At 38.2% G+C, this 20962-nt stretch overlaps 1 protein-coding gene across 2 annotated transcripts in view; it reads left to right on the top strand.

Moving 5' to 3' along the window:
• SMC5 (structural maintenance of chromosomes 5) overlaps positions 1–20702 on the top strand; it is a 335782-nt gene extending 315080 nt beyond the window's left edge. For both annotated transcript variants that reach the window (XM_089437282.1, XM_089437281.1), the window contains 5 exons: positions 19415–19463; positions 19563–19650; positions 19983–20055; positions 20193–20296; positions 20541–20702. In XM_089437282.1, the coding sequence (XP_089293408.1) occupies positions 19415–19463; positions 19563–19650; positions 19983–20055; positions 20193–20296; positions 20541–20602 (376 nt within the window). In that variant the 3' untranslated portion in view covers positions 20603–20702. The remainder of the gene's footprint in view (positions 1–19414; positions 19464–19562; positions 19651–19982; positions 20056–20192; positions 20297–20540) is intronic.
• Positions 20703–20962: the final 260 nt, after the last annotated feature.

Raw genomic sequence — 20962 nt, 5'->3', positions numbered from 1 at the left:
GACGGTCACGATATGTAGTGATCCGACGGTTCACTCTCTCCTCAGTATTACCGACACTTGATCCGTGGCTTGACACCCGATTTGTCCATGAGTTCTATTTAAAGCGCATGGAGGGTCATTGTTCGGGTAATCCGTCTATGAGAGAAAGCTTATGTAAATTTTCATTCTTTGATTAATAAATTGCCTGTAGTAGCCACGTTGGCGCAGGCCGTGGACTGTTTCCCTCTTTGAGGGTTTTAACCACGTCAAAAATACTGGTGTATTGATTTGAGATCTGGTTGTGAGCGGTGTCCTTTTGGTGTTCTTTCTGAGGAACTTACCCTGTAAATTCCTACATGGTATCAGAGCTATTTGAGGGCCGCGTCCGTTGGTGATCCAAATCTGAAGCCGGTAGAACTGCATGCGACTGTCGTTTCCTAGATCTACTGTTTCTGACTGCTTTCGGGTCGAGAGGACTGCTCTGTTGTGTTCGGAGCATCTGTTCCAGTGAGGAACCCCTTTCGTTTCACGCGAAAAGGTTTCCGATAGCCCTATCTGCGTCATTTTTAAGATCTGGAGGTATACAGTCTTTATTTGCAGTTTACTGTTATTTTCTCTCTGCTTATTTCGGTTTCGGTTTATTTAGCTTTTTTTTCTAACCGGATCTATACCTTTCATTTCTGCGTATGCTCTTTGCCCTGCGACTCTGTGCGATCTGGGCAAATCAGAAACAGAAAGGAAGGATTTTTCTCATGTGTATGTTCTTTTCCCTGCGCCTTAGGGTGATCTCGGAAAATCAGAAACATTGAGAAAAATATTTAGTTTCTGGCCAAAGCTAACTTTAAGCCGCAAGGTTCATTTTTGAAAATATCTAGTTTTTCGGCTAAAGCTAACTTCGAGCCATAAGGTTCGTTTTCTTTGCATGTTCGTGTTGGATTTTGTGTTTTGTGTTTTGTAGGGAAAAAGAGCTTTCTCAAGGCAAGCACACAAACCGAGGCCCCCCCCCTCTCTCTCTCTCTCTCTCAAATTTTTTGTATAGATCAATTGGTTCAAAGCTATTTTAAGAGAGTAGAGGTCTTGGGTTCAAGTCTCCATTTTGTGGGGGCGGATTTTTTCGTTTCCGCACATTCGCGCACTTTGCCGGCAACTTCAACAATTTTTTTCAAAAAGCCATAACTTCTTCATCCGGAAGCCTTTTTCAGAGCCGTTTTTTTTAAAACCGCCTAATTTTTCGAGATCTATCCATTGGAACACTTACTTTCAGCATCTTCAGCTTCAGTTTTTTTAAAAAAAATGGAAAGTCCATGCCAAGTCATTCTTGACAACACTATCTACTTCCAATGGATATCCTACATGGAAGATTTACTCAGAAGTAAATGTCTCTACAGAATAGCCACAGACCAAGAGAAGAAACCAAAAGATGAAGACAAGGCTGCAAAATGGGAAAATAGACAAGATCAAGCACATGGTTTGATAGGGATGTCTATTTCTCCTGATCTTAGATTCCATATTGCAGAACTTGAGACTCCTCATGAAGCATTGGAACAAATCACTAAAGTTTTTGGGATTAAAAATGAAATTAGAGCCCATCAACTTGAAAATGAGTTGCTTACATTGGATCTTAATAATTTTTATTGCATTGAAGATTTCTTGTCCAAATTAAAGACCCTTAGATATCTCTTGGAAGGTGTTAAGGTTAAGAAAGAAGATAGTAACCTTATTTATTCCATCTTTACTAAGTTGGGACCAGCCTACTCTGTATTTGTTTCCACCTTCCATTCTACAAGGGAAGCTTTCATTTGTCAGGGAAAAGACTACAAGGCCCCTTCCTTTGACTCTTTTTGTGATTCTTTAATAAGAGAACAAGAAAAACTCTTACACCTTGGTCTTCTTAATCTTGGAAACTCTTCCAAGAAAGCGTTAGCCGCCCAACAGCAATCAAATTCAAAGAATCCTAAGAAGTCATATCCTAAAAAGAATGGTCCAAAACCAAACAAGGGTCCTAAGAAAACTCAGCCTCAAAATGAAAGATCATTTCAGCAAAATGATAAGACCAATAAAAACAAATGGAAGAAGACTGATAGACATTGTAACTTTTGTAATCGAGATGGCCACTTAGAATCTAAATGCTTTAAGAAGATGGAAGCCTTGGAAGCCGCAATGAAGAAACATAACATCCATGTGGAGCATTCTTCAACTTCAACTTCAACTTCATCTTCAGGAATGGCACTTTCTGCATGTCGCTGTCAATCATCTCAGTCTGGTTATGCATTAAATGTATCTTCTTCTTCTCATTCTCATGAGTGGCTCATTGATTCTGGAGCCTCTTATCACATGGCCAAAAACCAAGCCATGTTTTCTTCTTTACATGATTGTAACACCAAAAATATATATGTTGGTGATGATAGATCTCTTAATGTTGTAGGGACTGGAACTGTTCATCTAGACAATGATCAGTTTAATGATGTATTATGTGTTCCAACCTTATCCTGCAACCTTCTATCTGTATATCAGATAACTCATTCAGGTGAAGGTAAAATTGTTGAATTTTCACCTCATGATGTTGTAATCAAGGATCTGAGAGATCCTAAACAGATTCTAGCTACTGGTATTGCTGATGATTCCACAAGGTTGTATAAGTTTCACAACTTTGGGTCATCAAATCTTCCCTCAGTATTTGTTGCTCATAATGATGAAGCGAGCAAACTTTGGCATGAGCGATTTGGTCACTTAAACTATCGCTCCCTTCAACATCTATGTAAAGAAAATATGGTGACAGGTCTTCCTATGGTATCTTGCAGAGATGGTGTTTGTTCCGGATGTGTACTCGGAAAACATCATTGGGACAGTTTTGAAAAACGTGCCTCTTGGCACGCCTCAGCCCCTTTACAGCTTGTGCACAGTGATTTATGTGGTCCACTTCATGTTGCTTCATTCTCTGGCTGCAAGTATTTCTTAACTTTCATTGATGATTTCTCCAGACGCACTTGGGTATACTTCTTAAAACTCAAGAGCGAAGTATTTAACACATTTTTGGCCTTCAAAGCCTTTGTTGAAAAACAATCTGGACTTCAAATTCTTAAGCTAAGAACTGATAATGGTGGAGAATATGTTAAAAACACATTCATCAACTTTTGCACCGAAAATGGAATTCAAATGCAACATACTGTTCCATACACTCCACAACAAAATGGTGTAGCTGAAAGGAAAAATCGCACCTTAAAGGAAATGGCTAATTGTATGTTGCAATCTAAAGGACTCAGTCTTAGTTTTTGGGCCGAAGCAATTAATTGTGCAAATTATATAATCAATCGCACTCCTACTAAGGTTCTAAAGAATCTCACTCCAGAAGAAGCTTGGAGTTCCATTAAACCAGATGTAAGTCACTTTCGTGTTTTTGGAAGTGAAGCATAGGCCCATATTCCAGATGAAAAGCATAAAGCTTTAGAACCTAAGAGTGAGAAATGTACTTTTGTTGGATATTCTGAAGATGTAAAAGGTTATAGACTTATTCCATTTAAGTCCAAAAATGTTATCATTAGACGAGATGTAAAATTTGATGAAAATAAATCAGCCTGCGAGCCTAGTCCGGCGGATGTGCCACCTCTTCCTATCTCTTCTACTTTTGAAAACATTTCTTCTTCAGATGATGAAAGTGAGGATGACAATCCTCCCCCACCTTCTCAGGATCCTCAACTTCCAAGATGGGTCCGTGCTACTTGGGATGCAGCAGGTGATCTTGCCTGTGATCCTACAGATCAGCGACGTACATGTTCTCAGTTTGAAAGAGCCTCTTCTTTACTGGCTCAAGCTCGAGTAAATCATGATCCTGACACTTTTGCAGAAGCTTCAGGCCATCCACATTGGGAAGCAGCTATGAATGAAGAATATCATTCATTGTTGACAAATGATACATGGGATCTTGTTCCTCTACCAAAGGGACGCAAACTTGTTAGATGTAAATGGGTTTACAGAACCAAGTATGGACCAGATGGGAAAGTTGATAAACATAAAGCTCGTCTTGTTGCTAAGGGCTTTTCACAGGTTGAAGGCATTGACTACACTGAAACCTTCTCCCCTGTTGCCAAAATGAACTCTATCCGCCTTGTTCTTTCCCTTGCTGCCTCTTTAAAATGGGAAGTCCATCAGATGGATGTTAAATCTGCCTTCTTGCATGGGGACTTGCATGAAGAAATCTATATGGAACAACCCATTGGCTTCATCCAAACAGACTCTAGCCTTGTATGTCGACTTAAGAAATCTCTTTATGGTCTCAAGCAAGCTCCTCGGGCTTGGTATGCCAAAATGGATAGCTTTATTTTAGAATCTGGCTTTTCTAGGTGTTATTCTGACAATACTGTCTACACCAAGAAAGTGGGCAACTCTCTTATCATCCTTGTTCTTTATGTTGATGATATTATTCTTACTGGTAGTGATCCCAACCTTATAAACCATGTGAAGTCCAGCCTTAAAAAGAAATTTGAAATGACAGACTTAGGACACTTACACTATTTTCTCGGTCTTCAAGTCTTGCAATCCAAGGAGGGTATTTCCCTTTCCCAGTCCAAGTATGCTTGTGATATTCTTCGTCATTTTCACATGGAAGACTGTAAGCCAGCCCCTTCTCCCTTTCAGTCTGGAGTCAAACTTTCAGTCTCTTGTACTTCTCCTGAAGTTGATGCTACCTTATATCGTCAACTTGTAGGAAAACTCTTGTATTTAACCCATACTCGTCCTGACCTTTCCTTTGCTGTTGGCCTTGTTGCTCGTTTTATGCAAAACCCCCGTGAAAGTCATTGGAAAGCAGCCAAAAGAATACTTCGTTATGTTCGAGGGACAGTACAGTTTGGGATTCATTACAGTGCCAAAGCAGCTCCTCTATTAGTTGGTTTCACTGATTCTGATTGGGCTGGTGACCCTGATGATCGGAAGTCTACTGCCGGTTATGTCTTCACTCTTGGTTCAGGACCTATTACACGGGCTTGTAAGAAACAGGCTGCCATTTCTCTTTCGTCAGCAGAAGCAGAGTATCGTGGTGCCGTGGAAGCTAGTAAGGAAGCCTTGTGACTTCGTCAGATCCTATTAGAGTTTGGCATTGAGCAGCAGCATCCAACCACACTTTGGTGTGATAATCAAAGTGCCATTCAACTATGCAAAGATCCAGTCCAGCATCAGCGCAACAAACACATTGAACTACACATGCACTTCATCAGAAAGCTCATTCATGACCATGTTCTTGAAGTGCAATATTGTTCAACAGATGATCAGGTTGCAGACATCTTCACAAAGGCTCTCACAGAGGCGAAGTTCACTAAACTTCGATATATGCTTGGAGTTCAGGAAGTTGTCACTAAGGGGGGATAGGCTCTAGTGCCTCCTTCCTTCTCCTATTGTGTCATATTTGTAAATCCTTCAATCCTATCCCAAGTTGTTCTTAAGGGGGGATGTTAGGATATTCCGACACATAGGAAATAGTTAAGTTCAACTTGGTCTAGTATAGAGTTAGGTATAGAGTTAGGTAAAGTGTGTTTCTTTACCGTTGTACATTTTGTAACTTACAATCCGACGGTCACGATATGTAGTGATCTGACGGTTCACTCTCTCCTCGGTATTACCGACACTTGATCCGTGGCTTGACACCCGATTGGTCCATGAGTTCTATTTAAAGCGCATGGAAGGTCATTGTTCGGGTAATCCGTCTATGAGAGAAAGCTTATGTAAATTTTCATTCTTTGATTAATAAATTGCCTGTAGTAGCCACGTTGGCGTAGGCCGTGGACTGTTTCCCTTTTTGACCGTTTTAACCACGTCAAAAATACTGGTGTATTGATTTGAGATCTGGTTGTGAGCGGTGTCCTTTTGGTGTTCTTTCTGAGGAACTTACCCTGTAAATTCTTACAGAGGAGGATGCATTTGATCCCAGTGTTGTGAAAAGCGCGATCGGGGTTAAATCAGCGCGGGGAACGAATCGGAAAAAATCGGAAAAATCGAGAAAAAATCGGGAAAAAATCGTTTGGTACAAAATATTCATTTTTTTTCAATTTTTTTTCAATTTTTTTAATATCTAAACCATCTACAACATAAAATAAATACATTGACACATAAATATGATAAAAAAACTAATATATAAGATGTTTAATATCATTTCTAGCGCTAAAATCACACATAACATTGAATCATGTCCTGAATAGTAAGTCCTGATTCCTGAGTCCCAACTCAGCCTCAAAATATCATCATCATGTCATAATGTCATATACAATAAAATGAAAGTCTAATCCTATTGATTTCCTCTGCCCCTCTTGCGAGAAAATGCCATAGCTTTCCCTTTCCCTCTAGATGTAGACGCTGGTGCCCGTGCTGGTGGAAATGGCAGTGGAGTCTGATGTGCTCTAGAAGCTGAAGAACTAGAAGTAGGAGCTATAGGAGGTAGACCACGTCCTCTACTGGTGTTAGTGGTAGCCCGGGCAGGTGGTGTCACCTCCTCCTCCTGTTCCTCCTCCTGCTCTTCCTGCTCTTCCTCCTCCACCTGCTCCTCCTCCTGCTCCCCCTCCACTACATCCCGCACTAACCAATCATCAGTAGAATCCATGAGAGGCCTCTCGGCCTCAACCCTCCATGCAGCAGTGGTGTCAATCCCATCCAATGAGATGGCATCCACATCAGGTGTCCTCTCAAGTTGCCCCACCCACAATCGAAGATTGTAGTAGACGTAGACCATGTCATTAAGTCGTTGGGACTCCAACCTGTACAAAGATCATGAAATAATAATTAATAATTAATATTATAAAAAAAATATTGTTTAATGAATTCAAAAATTTATTTGGAAATTTGCAATATTTTAAATGTTTAAGTGTTAACCTATTGCGCTTCTTGTTGTGTATTTTTTCAAATACACTCCAGTTGCGCTCACATCCTGAGGAGCTGCATGTTTGGTTGAGGATGTGAATGGCAAGCTTTTACAAAAGGGGTACCCTGCCACCATACATTTTCCACCATGCATCTACAACAAAATTACAAATAAAATTTTAAATAAACATAAGAAAAAAATGGAATTTGAAGAGACAATGAAATTTGAAACAAAGTTACAAACTAAAAAATAGCTGGCATTTTAATCGTCTTATCAGTGATAGCCATCTCAAAGCCAAATGTGCCACCTGCCATCTTATATGTCTCAATTTGTTTAGAGATCTCTATACGTTGTTCTGGAGATCACACCATCTTCTGGACACAGGATAAGAATCCATCCATGATCTCAGCATCAAAATCAAACTCACATGCATAAGAAAATGCAGGGTTCAGGAAAATCCCAGCAGCATGAATGGGACGATGGAGTGTGTTGTTCCATCGCTCATCAATCACTCCCCATAGAAGGAGTTGTTTTTCAAACCCATCATCTCCCTTATCATGATAGTAGGCCCGAATGGCTTCTTTGGCCCTGTCCATGGCTTCATACAAATAGCCCGTTGCGGGCTTCTCACCATCAACCAACCAAAGAACCTTTACCAAAGGTTCAGTAACGACGCACACCTCCTGCACTCCCGCCCAGAAGTCTTCCTGGTATGAAACTAGTCTGCATATGGCCTGTCCTTCTGGTTTGCGTCTCATTGACAAAGCACGCCACTCCTCTGAAAGAAACATTCTCTTCACATCCCACATAGAATTCAAGAGGGATTGAAGAGATATGAAACTCGTGGCAAACCGTGTAATGGCGGGGCGCACCAACTCTTTGTTGTTGGTGAATCTTCTCATCAAGCTAAGCACAGATGTATGATTATATATAAATTTTGTGATGCTTTTTGATGAGTCAACAATATCTTTGACAAAGGGAATTTTTCCTATGTCCTCTAACATCAAAGCAATACAATGGGCAGCACAAGGTGTCCAAAATAAAGTAGGATGCCTGTCCATAAGCATTCTACCAGCAGCAACATAATTTGCAGCATTGTCCGTTATGACTTGGACAACATGTTGTTCACCCACCTCCAAAATAAACACATCCAGCAAATCACATAAAGTTCTTGCATCTTTGGTTTGATGAGATGCATCACCAGATTTGATAAACATAGTCCCCTTGGGACAACTAACCAAGAAGTTTATAAGGGTTCTCCCCTTTTGGTCAGTGCAACCATCTGACATAATAGTGCATCCTGTTTGTGCCCATGATTTCCTAAAATCCTCCAATCTTTGGGTGCAGTCACGCTTTTCATTTTGAAGAATCCGGCCTCTGAAATTATGATAAGAAGGGATTTTGTACCCCGGGCCAACACTGGCAATAGCATCAACAGTAGGTTGGAAAAATGGATTATTCCTTAAAACGCTGAAAGGAATATCACTCCAGAGGAGAAATTTTGCCATCAACCTGTCAGCTTGTTCTTTATCAGTTCTTTTTAGCATTGAACCGATAGATGGTTGTGAACTAGGTGTGGTTCGAGGAACAAAAAATGATGATGCAACTACCGGATTGACTGATGCTGCAGTAGAACCAGTGCCACTTGGCCCACTTCCTTCAGCTGACCTTTTTAGTTGCCTTTTGAGTTCTTCTTTGGCCTCTCTAGTGTGCTCTAATTCTTCCAATGCTCTCATGGCTCTTTGGATAATTTCAGCATTTGTATTTATACAGGGCCCCACATCATGTCCAGGGATTTGTGCAAGGTGAAACTTCAACCTGTACACCCCCCTGTATATCTCCTTTCCACACAACTTGCAACTCAAGTTTTGTCTATCATTCGGAGCTTTAGGTTCACCATATTCCCAGAAAGGATCCAATTTCCTTGGCATGTTTGTTTTTGAACTTCGAATTTGCAAACTTGAAGTCTTGAATGGTGTTTTGGTGCAGTTGTGAACCTATGGGAAAATAAGAATTAGGATTACAATTTAGCATTTACAAAATTACAAGTTACAAATTTACAAATTACAATTTAGTATTTTAATTTTTAATTTTTACATTGATGATTGTACAATGAAAATCCAAGTTACCCATAACCCAACCTAAAACAACCATTCCAAAGTTCAAACTTCAAAGTTTCAAACACAAGTTACCCAACCATTCCAGAATCCAAACCCAAGTTACCCAACCAAATGGCAAATGCCAAAAACATAAACAATGTTTAAAAAAAATGAAAAAAAAAAAAAAAAATGGTTCCCATAGTCATACCAAGTTACCCATCCCAAATCAATGAAGAAATACATTTTTTTTTTAAAACAATGAAAAGTTGAAAACAAAAGAAAAATGGTGCCCATACCAAGTTTCCCAACCAAAAACAATGAAAAACATACAAAAACAATGTTTTTAAACAATAAAAACAAAAAAAATTAATCCTCATACTGTTTCTATGGAGAAATCGGTGGTCTCCTCTTGATTTTCTTCTCTAAGCACTTAGATTTGGCTAAATAGTAAAAACCCTCTTCTCCAAGAGCTCCTCTTCCCTCCGCGCGTGCCACTGTCCAAATGAGCAACTGAAAAACCAAAAAAAAGTTTATAAAATCGTGCTGCCCCGACCCCGCACGATTTTTTCAGTAAAAATCGCGATCTTTTGAAAAAAGCACGATTTTTTCAGTAAAAATCGGCAAAAAAAAAGTAGGCGATTTTTTCGTATAAAAATCGCAATTTGATTGGCAAGCTGAAAAAATCGCGATTTTCACAACGCTGATCCATCATGCCCAGCTGACCCCAGATCTACACCACCCACTTTCTAGATCATCCAAGACTTCCACGATGATGTGGCATCTCCTACACCATCATCCTAGCCCCTAAGGGTGACCTACAGGCGTCTTTTATTTGTTTGGAGACCCATGAGGACACTTGTGTGCCCCCAAATGTCATTTGGAGCAGCACAGATTATTACAAGGGGCCACCCCCTTGTCCACTGCTTTTGAGGGTCATTCTCTTCATTGTGGCACCCATGGACCTCATGAGGCCTCTTAGAAAGCCCTACGACATGCATAGATTATTATTTGACATTTTGAGAGACTTATCTTTTCATTCATGAACTAGTTTGGTGGCCCTGTCACCAAAAGTTATATTATTAGCACATTATTTTATTTTTGGGGCTTATCTAGGCCAAGGAGGCTAATTCAAACTCCTTAGATGTGTATAAATACAAGTGAGGTGAGATAATTTATCATCATCACTTTGGATTGGATCTCTCTCTTTTCGAGAATTTTGCACTCTTTTCTAGAGCATGAATTGGAGCATTTATGGATGAATTTTGATGTATGATTATTGGTCTATCTTCTCTTGGAGCTTCTCTATTGCGATTTGTGAATGGTTGGATATACTCCACTGCATGTAAGTATGAATTTGTTGATGCTATTATTGTTACTTTTGTCATATAATGCTAGATGGGATTTTTGTTGTTTTAAGGCTAATTGCTGCATGCAAATTATTGTTTAATATTGTGGGATTGTCTCTATTATAACGTTCTCTCCATGTATTGGGCCACGTAGTATGACCGAAATCTCCTAGGGGTACAATTTGACCTTGATAAGCCATTCCTCTTGTGCATTTGAAGTATAAAAGCTGCAAGATTGCTTTCACTTGACCTAGATGGCTTGTGAAGCAATTTTGAAACCTCCTTGATTGGGAACCAAGAAATCTTACACATAATCAACATAGACTCCATTCTCCCAAGGATTAAGGCACTGATCTACCAAGGGTGGTCACCAAAACACTTATTCTTTCACCTTCTCCCAAGTCTAGCCACATTGGGGTGCCTAGGGCATCAATTTCCCAACAAGCTAGCGACTAAAAAAATTCAATCTTTTAGTGTCTCTTGCATTGGCCTTTCCTTTAGCCCCCCTCCAAATTTTAAGACATTCTGACAGTGGAATTGGAAGAAAAGCCAAGCCCTAGCTCTGGGATCAAAACTCGCCCTGCCATCACCCAAGGCTAGCACTTCCTAGGGTCAAAGCAACATCATTGAGTGAAAATACTTTCTTGGATCCTTTCCACCTTGTCTAGGGTAAGAATATCATTGATTGTTTCATACCTTCCTCATACCCTAGACTGAGTCCACTTGGCCCTGTGTTGTCCTGCTCCTTCAAAGGACCATTCTTCAAGAACCATCCTGGATACCATTTCTAACAAGGATTTTAGGGTGTGGGAAACTCCTTTTAAAGCCTATTCCCATACACCTAACTCCCAAAATCCTCTTCCTTTCCCTAGAAGTACATAGTACCTTGCTTAGAAAGCAAGCAAGCTCCATCTTTCAAACCTTTCTGGGAAAGGGTCTGGGTCACTCATTATCATTCATTAGTGACACCATACATATCGGGTCTCCTCCCATCAGTGAAAGTCTGTAAATAGAAGGGAGCCTTAACTGTGGTGACAATGGGCTAAGACTCCATTTGTTTCCCTTGGCCTAACATTTGCCCTTTAGGGATTCCCCTTAGGTCCCCTGCTAATTTGAGTGGTAACAGGCCCTCCCCTTCTTCTTTGACCTTTCCATGATATTTCAGACCACAATCCATCAATTATGTGTATCCAAATGAGCTCCATCTTCCCTCTAGTTCAGAATGGTGCGAGACGACATGTCCATTGGGGCAAGGTCGACTTGACATATAGGCAGTGTTGTTGCACAAATTGTCACGACAATGCTTAGACCGGGGGCTGTCACCCTGATCCCCGATCTCTTCATTTAAGCCGTCTCCCGAGGCTAAGGGGGGTAGACCCTATGGGATGAATGAAGACCAACTGTGGACCAGTTGGGTTGGGAGACACAACAAGGCGATTTAGCACCTGATTGATTTTTGGAAATTAAAGTACCAGTGCCTTATGGAGTTAATGATTAAATAATTGTTTATCAAAAGCTGCAGAAATATGAACTTTATAATTCCATGATTAACAATCATTTATAAGCAAAATGCAAGATATTCAACAAAACAATAATCCAACAATTAAATTTATAAAGATTGAATACATTAAACCACAAAATTTAAATGCTAACCAGCTTACGAAAAAATTCACCACTTTTCAATAGCTAATCTTTAAATAAACATTTAAGCGCATTTAACTATAGAGAAGTGGAACATAGATACCACGAAAGACACCAAAACAATTTTCAATTTTTAGTTAATTTTTTCAAAATTTTTAATTTTTATATATTTTTATATTTTTTAAATAAAACAAAACTGAACTAAGCAAAAACTAAACTAAATTAAATGAAACTCAAAATTATTAAAATTAAATCCTAAAATCAAATAAATCTTAAAAAATCAAAACAAAGTATGAACCCATTAAAATCTAAATTTTAAAACTTTTTATGATTTTTTATTTTTTATTTTTTATGATTTTAAAATTTTTAATTTAAAATGAAACAAAACTTAAAATCTAAATAAAATCTAATCTAAAACAAATGAAAATTGATTTTTTTTTTTTTTTTTTCAAACTTTTTGATATTATATTTTTTTAAATTAAAATTTAAACAAAAGTGAATCTAAATTTAAACTAAAACTTAAAATTAAAAAAGCTAAGCTAAAAACAAAAAAACTAACACCTAATATAACAAAAATGAAAATTAAATCTAAATAATAAAACTCAGACCTAAATTTAAAATCAAATAAAAATCTAAACTAGCAATAATCTAATACTAGAAATTAAAATCTAAATAAAAGGAAAAGTAATGAAAATTTATAGAACGCTAGGCAAAGTTTAGGAGAAATAAAATAAAAGCTAAACTCTAAATAATACGCTACCCTAACTTAAAATTAATCAACGCATGTAAAAAAAAAGGAAAAGGGAAAACTTACGATAACCTACCAAATCGAAATTTTTGTTTTTTGTTGTTGTTTTTCAATGTGTGCAGGCCGTACGGATGAGGGAATGGCAAGTGCGATGGGCGTTGCGTGAGAGATGGACGGATGGCGTGAGGGAGAAAATTCGATGGCATAGGAGCAACGAAGGATGAATAGCCAGCGTGGGAGCAGGGAGTGGTTTTCTGCGTTGAAGAAGAGACTAAATCGAAGGTGAGATGGAGATGAAATTGCATAGGAAAGGAAAAACGCAGGTAGGTCGAAGGGCAAGGTTTGATGGTTGGCCAGAAATCGCGTGGAGGAGAGCTGAGGTTTCCGGGTGAGGAAGAGAGGGAAAACCTGGCAGCGGAGATGGGTTTCGAAGAAGACATGGGGCAGGAGGAAAGCAATACGCAGGGACAACAACGTGGAAGGTTTTTCAAGCGGATTTGAGGGGCTGTGCATCGAAAATCACGTGAGGAAGCAGGAACTGCGTGGGGAGTGGTGGCAAAAATTGTTTTTTTGTTTTTGTTTTTTGTTTTACTGCTTGATGTGTGCAGGGTATCGGCAGCAAGGAGAAGGATGCAACGTTTGCATGGAAATGAACACGCAGAAAATGTGATTCTGGAAAGTTTTGCAGCGAAAACGCAACAGCATGGAAGGATGGCCAGTGTAGGAGAACTGAAGGGTGAATGGCCAATGTCGCAGCTTGAAGAATGCAGATCTGGAGGTTTGAAAAGCGCACACCTGAAACAAATTTCGAAATCCTTCTGCAAAAAAGAAACCCTCCAGGTAGCAATAGAAAACCCTTGAATTTCTTCATAAATTGTAAAAAAAAAAAAATTAAATCAATCCGCTTCAGATTCCCTGATGGAAACCCTGAAAAACTTTTAAAATCTGTACCTGCAATGGCAAAAGCAGAACACTGAGAAGTAAAATGTGCAAGAAACAAAACTGAAAACCCTAAAACCAGTTAAAAATTTACAATATTTACAGATTTTCTACTCTTAAGCAGCCAGATTTGTCAATAATCCACAGTAATATTTTCAGAATTTAAACTTAATGTGAGATACTTCAGAAAACCCTTCATGCAATCATAAAAATAAAATTTCAAATGATAAGTCTGGGATCAAAACTGGCTGGGCTCTTTCAGAAAATGCAAACCAGGAGTTGGCTGGTTCAACCGAGAACTTCCCCTAACGCCCGGTAAACTCAAAACTAAAGATATCCTGCACAACTTAAATCAACCATTAACATAGAGGGAGAAAACAACAGAGAAATCCAGATCAAATGGAGATACTTGCCATTATATTTCAGAATCTAAACTATCTTTCAAACCCTAGAGATCAGACAATATACCTGTGCCTGAATCAATCTTCTTCAAGCTATCATCAATGGCTGAAAAGAAAATTATGCAGAAAAATAAAACATCTTACATCATTTCCAGAAGAATAACACCAACAAGATTTTCAACCCCAAAGTCTTTCTTTATTGCACAAAAAATGTCTACAAGAGAGCTTTCTTTAGTACACGACTCTCAGATCGAATCTCATCTCAAATGACCCCTAACACCCTATTTAGAGGAAAAATTCCCAACGGCTAGTTCGAGTGATCCATGTCAAACTGATCTCAACCGTCGATGAGGATCAAAATCCCTTTTAATCTCATTTGTCAAAATTTTAAATGCATTTTAATATATTAAAAAATTAAAACTTTGCATTTATTGTCTCAAAACTTTGACTTATTATTTTATTTTATTTTTCAAATTATTTATTTATTTTTTTAGATTTTATTTTATTTTATTATTTTATTTTTGGATCCTCGAACATAGCCTTTGGAAAAATCACCTAGGACCTAGGACTTAGGACTTATAAGGGGATTAAAATATTTTATAACCCTCAAGACGCTTTACATCATGACTTTTACAATTTTACATCTCAAGGGGGAAAACCCATTTGACATAGACCCTCATAGACCACCCAGTTCTGCGACACAAATATAATCTAGCAGATCAAGCAATTTGTAGTAACCTAACCAAATAGTTAGAATTATTTCCAAATTACTTTTACACAGACTCGAAGCACACTAGGATTTCCCTAAGATTCTAATGACAAAATCCATTTCGGCTTTGGGGTTACGTTGAAGGAAAACTCTGCCGATCATGGATCGGTGAGACAAAAAACCTTCCGGAACGTAGATTATCACTAGAAAATCAGGTTTGCCTAGGCAAATTACATACATGACTCAGATCTGCTAAGATCTGAATTGGCACCTAGAGGGGTTTTGACCCAAAATTAAATATTTGAAAATTCTTTTTCTTTTTCTTTTACAATAGGTCCAAATAGGACTTTGATTCTTTGACTCAAAAACCTAAGCATGAAGAACATGCTTGTCTAGAAAAATAATAATAATAAATTTTCTTTTTCTTTTCTTTTGCTCTTTACATAAAATATATGATAGTACGAATTATGAAGACCGAACTTATTTACATTCTCCAACAATTCTATCTCGCACAAGATAAGATATATTCTGGGCATCCAATCGAAGAATAAGGATGAAGAAGGACAAATTCATCTTTAGTGTTTCTCTCTCTCCTTGACTTCACACGTGTGAGTTTGTGGGCATATTCTAGGTAGTAGTTTCTAGGCAACAACGCCAAGTTTCTTGGCATATTCTGGGAGGCAGAATTTCAGCCTAGGAAGATCAAGGAGAGTCGAGTTTGATGGGTAGAAGATTCAAGGTTGCTTGGGAGCAGAAGCAGGAGTGAGGAACAACATTTTCAAAAACTCTCGGGTTGGGAGCGAATTTTATATAATATATATTTTTATATCAACAAAAGGATGTAGAATGATGAATCAGTGATAAAAAAACATAAAAACATGGATTGAACCAAATAACATCATTCATCTAGTAGTTATAATCCATCTCTGAAGCAAAAATACATCAACAAATAGGTTGTAGATGGCCTCTAGCATCCAAAAAAGTCATGCTACAACAAATACCTACATATCATCAAAATCATTGCCTATCTTGGGATCTTTTGTCATTAATATCACCCTTTAAGCATTAACATAAGATAAAAAAACGTAGCATGTCAAGTCAATATTTTGTTTGAGTGATGGGTACATGTTTAGTAGGGTCATGATAGAGGAGTTCAATAACAAATGTCACTAACATCAATGTACATAGAGGACTTGGTGCTCTTGATTAAATACGAGTTCCGTATCCTAGTACATGACAAAATTCAACAGAAACATTGCAATCCCCCAATCCTGGAATCCTGGAAAACTGATGAGTTTGTTCGATATTGAGTGAGATCTAAAATTCTACTTTATCCATATGAAATCCAATGAGGTTGGAACCACTCTCAAACATCTTAACTCATTTAATGGTAATGTTAAAAATTTAAGTAGAAGGATGAAAATGAAAGATAAAGAAGAATGTCACTTTTATTACCATGAATTGCATATCAATACTAGGGCCATAGGCTTGAATATTAGGTTGTACCCTTAAAATTTCCTATTTCTTTGAAAAAAAGTTGTGCTTGGAATGTGTTTGCGATTTTTTTTGCGAAGAAAGCTAGGGAGCGAATTATTTTTTGCAGGAGCGTGCTCTCGAAAATCACTCCCAGATGGGATCGAATCAGGAGCACGCTTCTGGGGTCGCTCTTGATGTGTTCTTGCTCGAAGCATGCTTCAGGAACGGATTCGGGCGAGGGGGCGAGGAGGGGGTGCTCCCCAACAACCCTAAGAAGATTGACTTGACAAGATGGTTGTTTGACCAGATTTGACCATAACATTGTTGGTCAGTTTGATCATCATAGTTGACTAGCAAAATTAGGTGTAACTCTTGTTGAACTGAAGAATTTTTTCCAAGGAAAAGGTTGTTGGGGTTTTCCCCCAAGTGGGTTTTCATAGGGTAAATCTTGTGTTGTCTTTGTGCATTGTGATCTCTACTGTCCTTATGCATTTATGGTTGAATTTCTGAAGTATAATTGCTTAATGATAAAATGGAAGTGCTAAAAGAATATCTATGTCATTAGAAGTAATTATTAATATTTTAGAAATTACTGCTTGTATCTGTTGCACTTGAAAAATCAACACTCCACAGGTATCGAGGCCCTTCAAAGGAGTGCATTGGCCATAACAAGTGCAGTGTTGAGAATCTAGAGCCTCCTAGCAACATTATCAAATGACACATGTCCCAAAGCACCTCCAGGACCCAGAACGTTGGTTGAATTTGACTTAGGTTTGAGGATTCCTTTGGATGACACCATTGGACCCAACATGCCCCCAAGTTAGTCTTGACACAACTTAATGGGCAACAACTGATTCAGAGCCCACGTGAGGATGGTGTCACACTAGGAGACTAGTGAGGGCTTGTTTCACTAGAGGAATCCCTAACGTTGGAGAGGAGGAGGCCTTATTTAGCAGTTGGAGACTCATGGAGACCACTTTGTGGCACACCAGTTGGATCTTGGGACCCCACAGGAGGTATTGAGGTGAATTTGAGGGCCAACCCTCAAATGATGGATTGTATAGGCATCTATACCTTCTTGGACACCTCATCACCCTTGGACATGGCATTTGGAGCCTTTGTGATGGATGCCATTAGTGTGAAAGAGGTTACGACTCACATGTGTGGGAAAATTAGGGCCTATTTTGATAAAGTTAATGGGTTGGCTTGTAACCCAAGCACATTTTAGCATCAAGCTTGTTTTAGGGGCTCTATAGGCATAATTATTTGTCGTAATTCTCATATAAATAGAGGATAGGCTTGTTGTATTGGATCATCATCATTTGTGACTGTTTTCGGCCCTCTTGGTGATTTTTGGCCTTCTTGTATCTTGTGGAGATGTGACTCTATGGTGTACTTTGCTGTTTGGAGTTGTTTCTTTGGTCTTGGAGATGTCATTTTGGAGCAATAAAACGTTGTTCATGCATCCTATCTTGTAAGTGTACCTTGGATGTGATAAATCTTGTCTTTTTGTGTCTAATGTGTGGAATGGTTAATTATCTAGGGTTTGTATTGTGCTAGTTATTGTTGAAAATCATTTCATGAAATCTAGATGATAGTATTGTATGCATTACTCACTTATAGAATGTGAATGACAATCCCATTGGTGAATCTTTATACTAGCTCTCCCAATTGATTTTTCTCCCTCACAAAATTGATAGTTAGGGTTTTGAAACCTAGGGTTTCATTATTCCCTTACTCTTTGCCAAGATGTAGCAATTCTTTCACTCCCTTAGACTCCATCGGCCAAGGACTAGGTACTGTCGTTGGTCACCTTGTTGATCATCCATAAAACTCACTAAATCCCATTTTCTCTCCTTATACCTAATTTTCGGTCCCTCATGGATAAACTGCTAACAAGCGCTAGGGAACAAATATCAACTAGGTTTGAAGTCGTTGGCATGTGGGAGGATTCAACAGTGGAAGGAGAGTTGATTGCCTCAAAATCAACACCTTGTAGTGGTTAAATCATCAATTCTTAGGTTAAATTCTTATACCATAGGTAAATTTTTCCCTAGTTTGCCCTAGGCTTCAACTTGGGGCTTGTTGAAAGCTTCTTGTTCCATAAATTGAAGGTATTCATTGCTTGGAAACCTTTTCCTTGGCCTTGTGATTCTAGGTGAGTCCTTTTGGCTTGATATTTTCCCTAGCCCTAGATCATGTTGTGCCCTAGCTAGGCATATTGGAGGATGCGAATTGCCCTATCATGCTTGCTAAGCCTTGTCATTAGAAAGAGTTATCCTCCAAAAGTCTGTTTTGTCACCTTATCCCTTATACTTAGCATATCCTTCTAGGTGACCTACTAAAGGGAAGCCTCCCTAGTGGTGAAAGTCCACAAAAGAGCAGGGGGCTAGTGGCTATGGTGACAATGGGCCACACCTCATATTCTTGTCCCCTAGTCTAGTTTTTGCCTTGTGAGCTCCCCTCACAAGACCTGCTAGATTTTGAGGCAACAATAACTCCATGCATTAATATATTGTACATGTTTTAAACACACTCTCTCTCTCTCTCTCTCTCTCTCTCTCTCTCTCTCTATATATATATATATATATATATATATATATAGAGAGAGAGAGAGAGAGAGAGAGAGAGAGAGAATGTGTTTCCTGTGTTGCATTTCAGGTGTCAATGTGTCCCTTGTCTGACCCTAATATGCGCATGTCCCATTTTCCATAATCACATGACTTAGGTTAGCACACTAACATGTAAGGATTGATGATAGAATTGGTCTTGCTATATTGATAAGTTTGTTGTAGCCAAATGTTTTATAAATCATTCGAGTTATTAAACTCTATGATGCCAAAAGTCAAGCATTTCCATTTCAAAAATACTTTGACACATTTCATATCCTTCAAAATATTTTCAAATTCTTAGCATTGCTGGCTGTTTTTTCTGAACACTTGATATTCTTTGTTGCTTTTGAAAGTGTTGCATATTTGTTTCTGTTTTTCAACTCAATTTTTATTCCAGAAAACAGGATATTGTTTTTTAAGAATATGAAGTTTTGCTTGTTGACAGACGTTGATACCTCTGATTGAATGCATAATGATAGCAGTCATCTAGAAAGGATGTTTTGTAAATTCTTTTAATTCTCTGGCATTGTTTATACCTTTTTGAAGGATCATTAACATTTTGTGATGTGGCTGCCATTTTTGTCATAGTACTAACTTTGGGCTTTATTTCATTAAAGGCAAACTGGACAGTTGCAGGTATTGAGTGCCCATCATCAGTCTGGAGGGGTATGGCTTATTCTTTTCCAAGCTAATGTAGAGTGAATTGTGGGCTAGACACATATGAAAGGTTCCTGTATTATTAATATGATGTTTATTTTTTGGCAGGAACGTTCAGTGTCAACAATATTGTATCTTGTCTCACTACAGGACCTTACACATTGCCCATTCCGTGTGGTAGATGAAATCAACCAAGGTTAGTGACAATCTGTAATGATCTATATTTTTTGCTTTTGTTCTCATTGTGTTCAGATTTTGGAGGTAAATATCGTCATTGTTGATATGATGCTTGTGGCGCTGAATGTTAAAGGTTGCCATGAATGTTCAATCTTACAGACAATTAAATAGAAAGCTAGCTACAACTTGATATTAATATTATTTGGAGATCCTACAACTACATCTTACAACTGTTCATTTATTTGTGAACCGTTTTTAAAGTGCCCATTCAAATTTCCAATCTGAATAATATTTGTTTTTATGCTCTTATGAGGTCAACATTTTGACACGTTTGATTTTTTTGGACTCTAGGAATGGATCCTATAAATGAGAGGAACATGTTTCAGCAACTTGTAAGGGCTGCAAGTCAACCCAACACACCACAGTAAGAATCAAGATTATTTTTCTGTGATGTCCTCTTTATCTGGTAAAAAAAACAGGCTGGGTACCCATCAGGAGCTTTCTCTTGATTCTAAGTAGCCTGATACATGGAAATAACTAGTTTAAATGTCTTATTTGTAGGTGTTTTTTGTTGACGCCAAAGTTACTTCCAGATTTAGATTATACAGATGCTTGCAGTGTCTTGAATATTATGAATGGACCTTGGATCGAAAAGACATCAAAAGGTATAGACCACACTTAGTTTCAATGTGGTCAGGAGGACATTGAACTATTTTTCTTGCTTGCTTGCCTTTTGCTCCTGATATATTTGCTGTCCTTTCTTTGTTGACAGTGCAAGTGAAAATTTGACCCTCTGTTTTTATTTTATTTTTTCCAACTGATATGCTAGTGTAGCATTCTTTAATGGTCTGGGAAACACATATTTGTGGTAATGTTTGTCTGACTACATTTATTCTCTTGACATGACAGCTTGGAGTAATGGTGCGAATTGGGGAACAGTAACAGAAATGCTGTCACATCATTCAACATAAATGTATTTTGTATAACTAGAAATGCTTCTCATTGGTTCCTTGTCATCCTTGTATTTCTGCCCTTGTGCAATATATACTGGTCGATGCATTTTTCATTTAATTTTCATATCTATTCTTTACGTATCATTGGGAGAACTAATACACTTTAGTACTGGAGTCAGCAACTTACATCAGATGCAAGAGAGAAAAATGAATGTGCAGTTGATTTGGGGCTATTAATCTGTGATATGTAGTTTGTAACCATATTTAGGCATTGATCTCTAACAGTTGACTTACTGAATATGAGTATACTATCAACCCTGAAATTAAGTTCAGATAGTGCTGGAAACAAGCAAACTATACAATTCTAGTAGTTCGTTG

This window comes from Pinus tabuliformis, chromosome 5_2 (genome assembly GCF_031772625.1).
Source record: "Pinus tabuliformis cultivar Carrire ecotype Pingquan chromosome 5_2, CPIR1, whole genome shotgun sequence".
NCBI classification, from domain to species: Eukaryota; Viridiplantae; Streptophyta; class Pinopsida; order Pinales; family Pinaceae; genus Pinus; species Pinus tabuliformis.
This window is presented reverse-complemented; position numbering and strand designations above follow the sequence as displayed.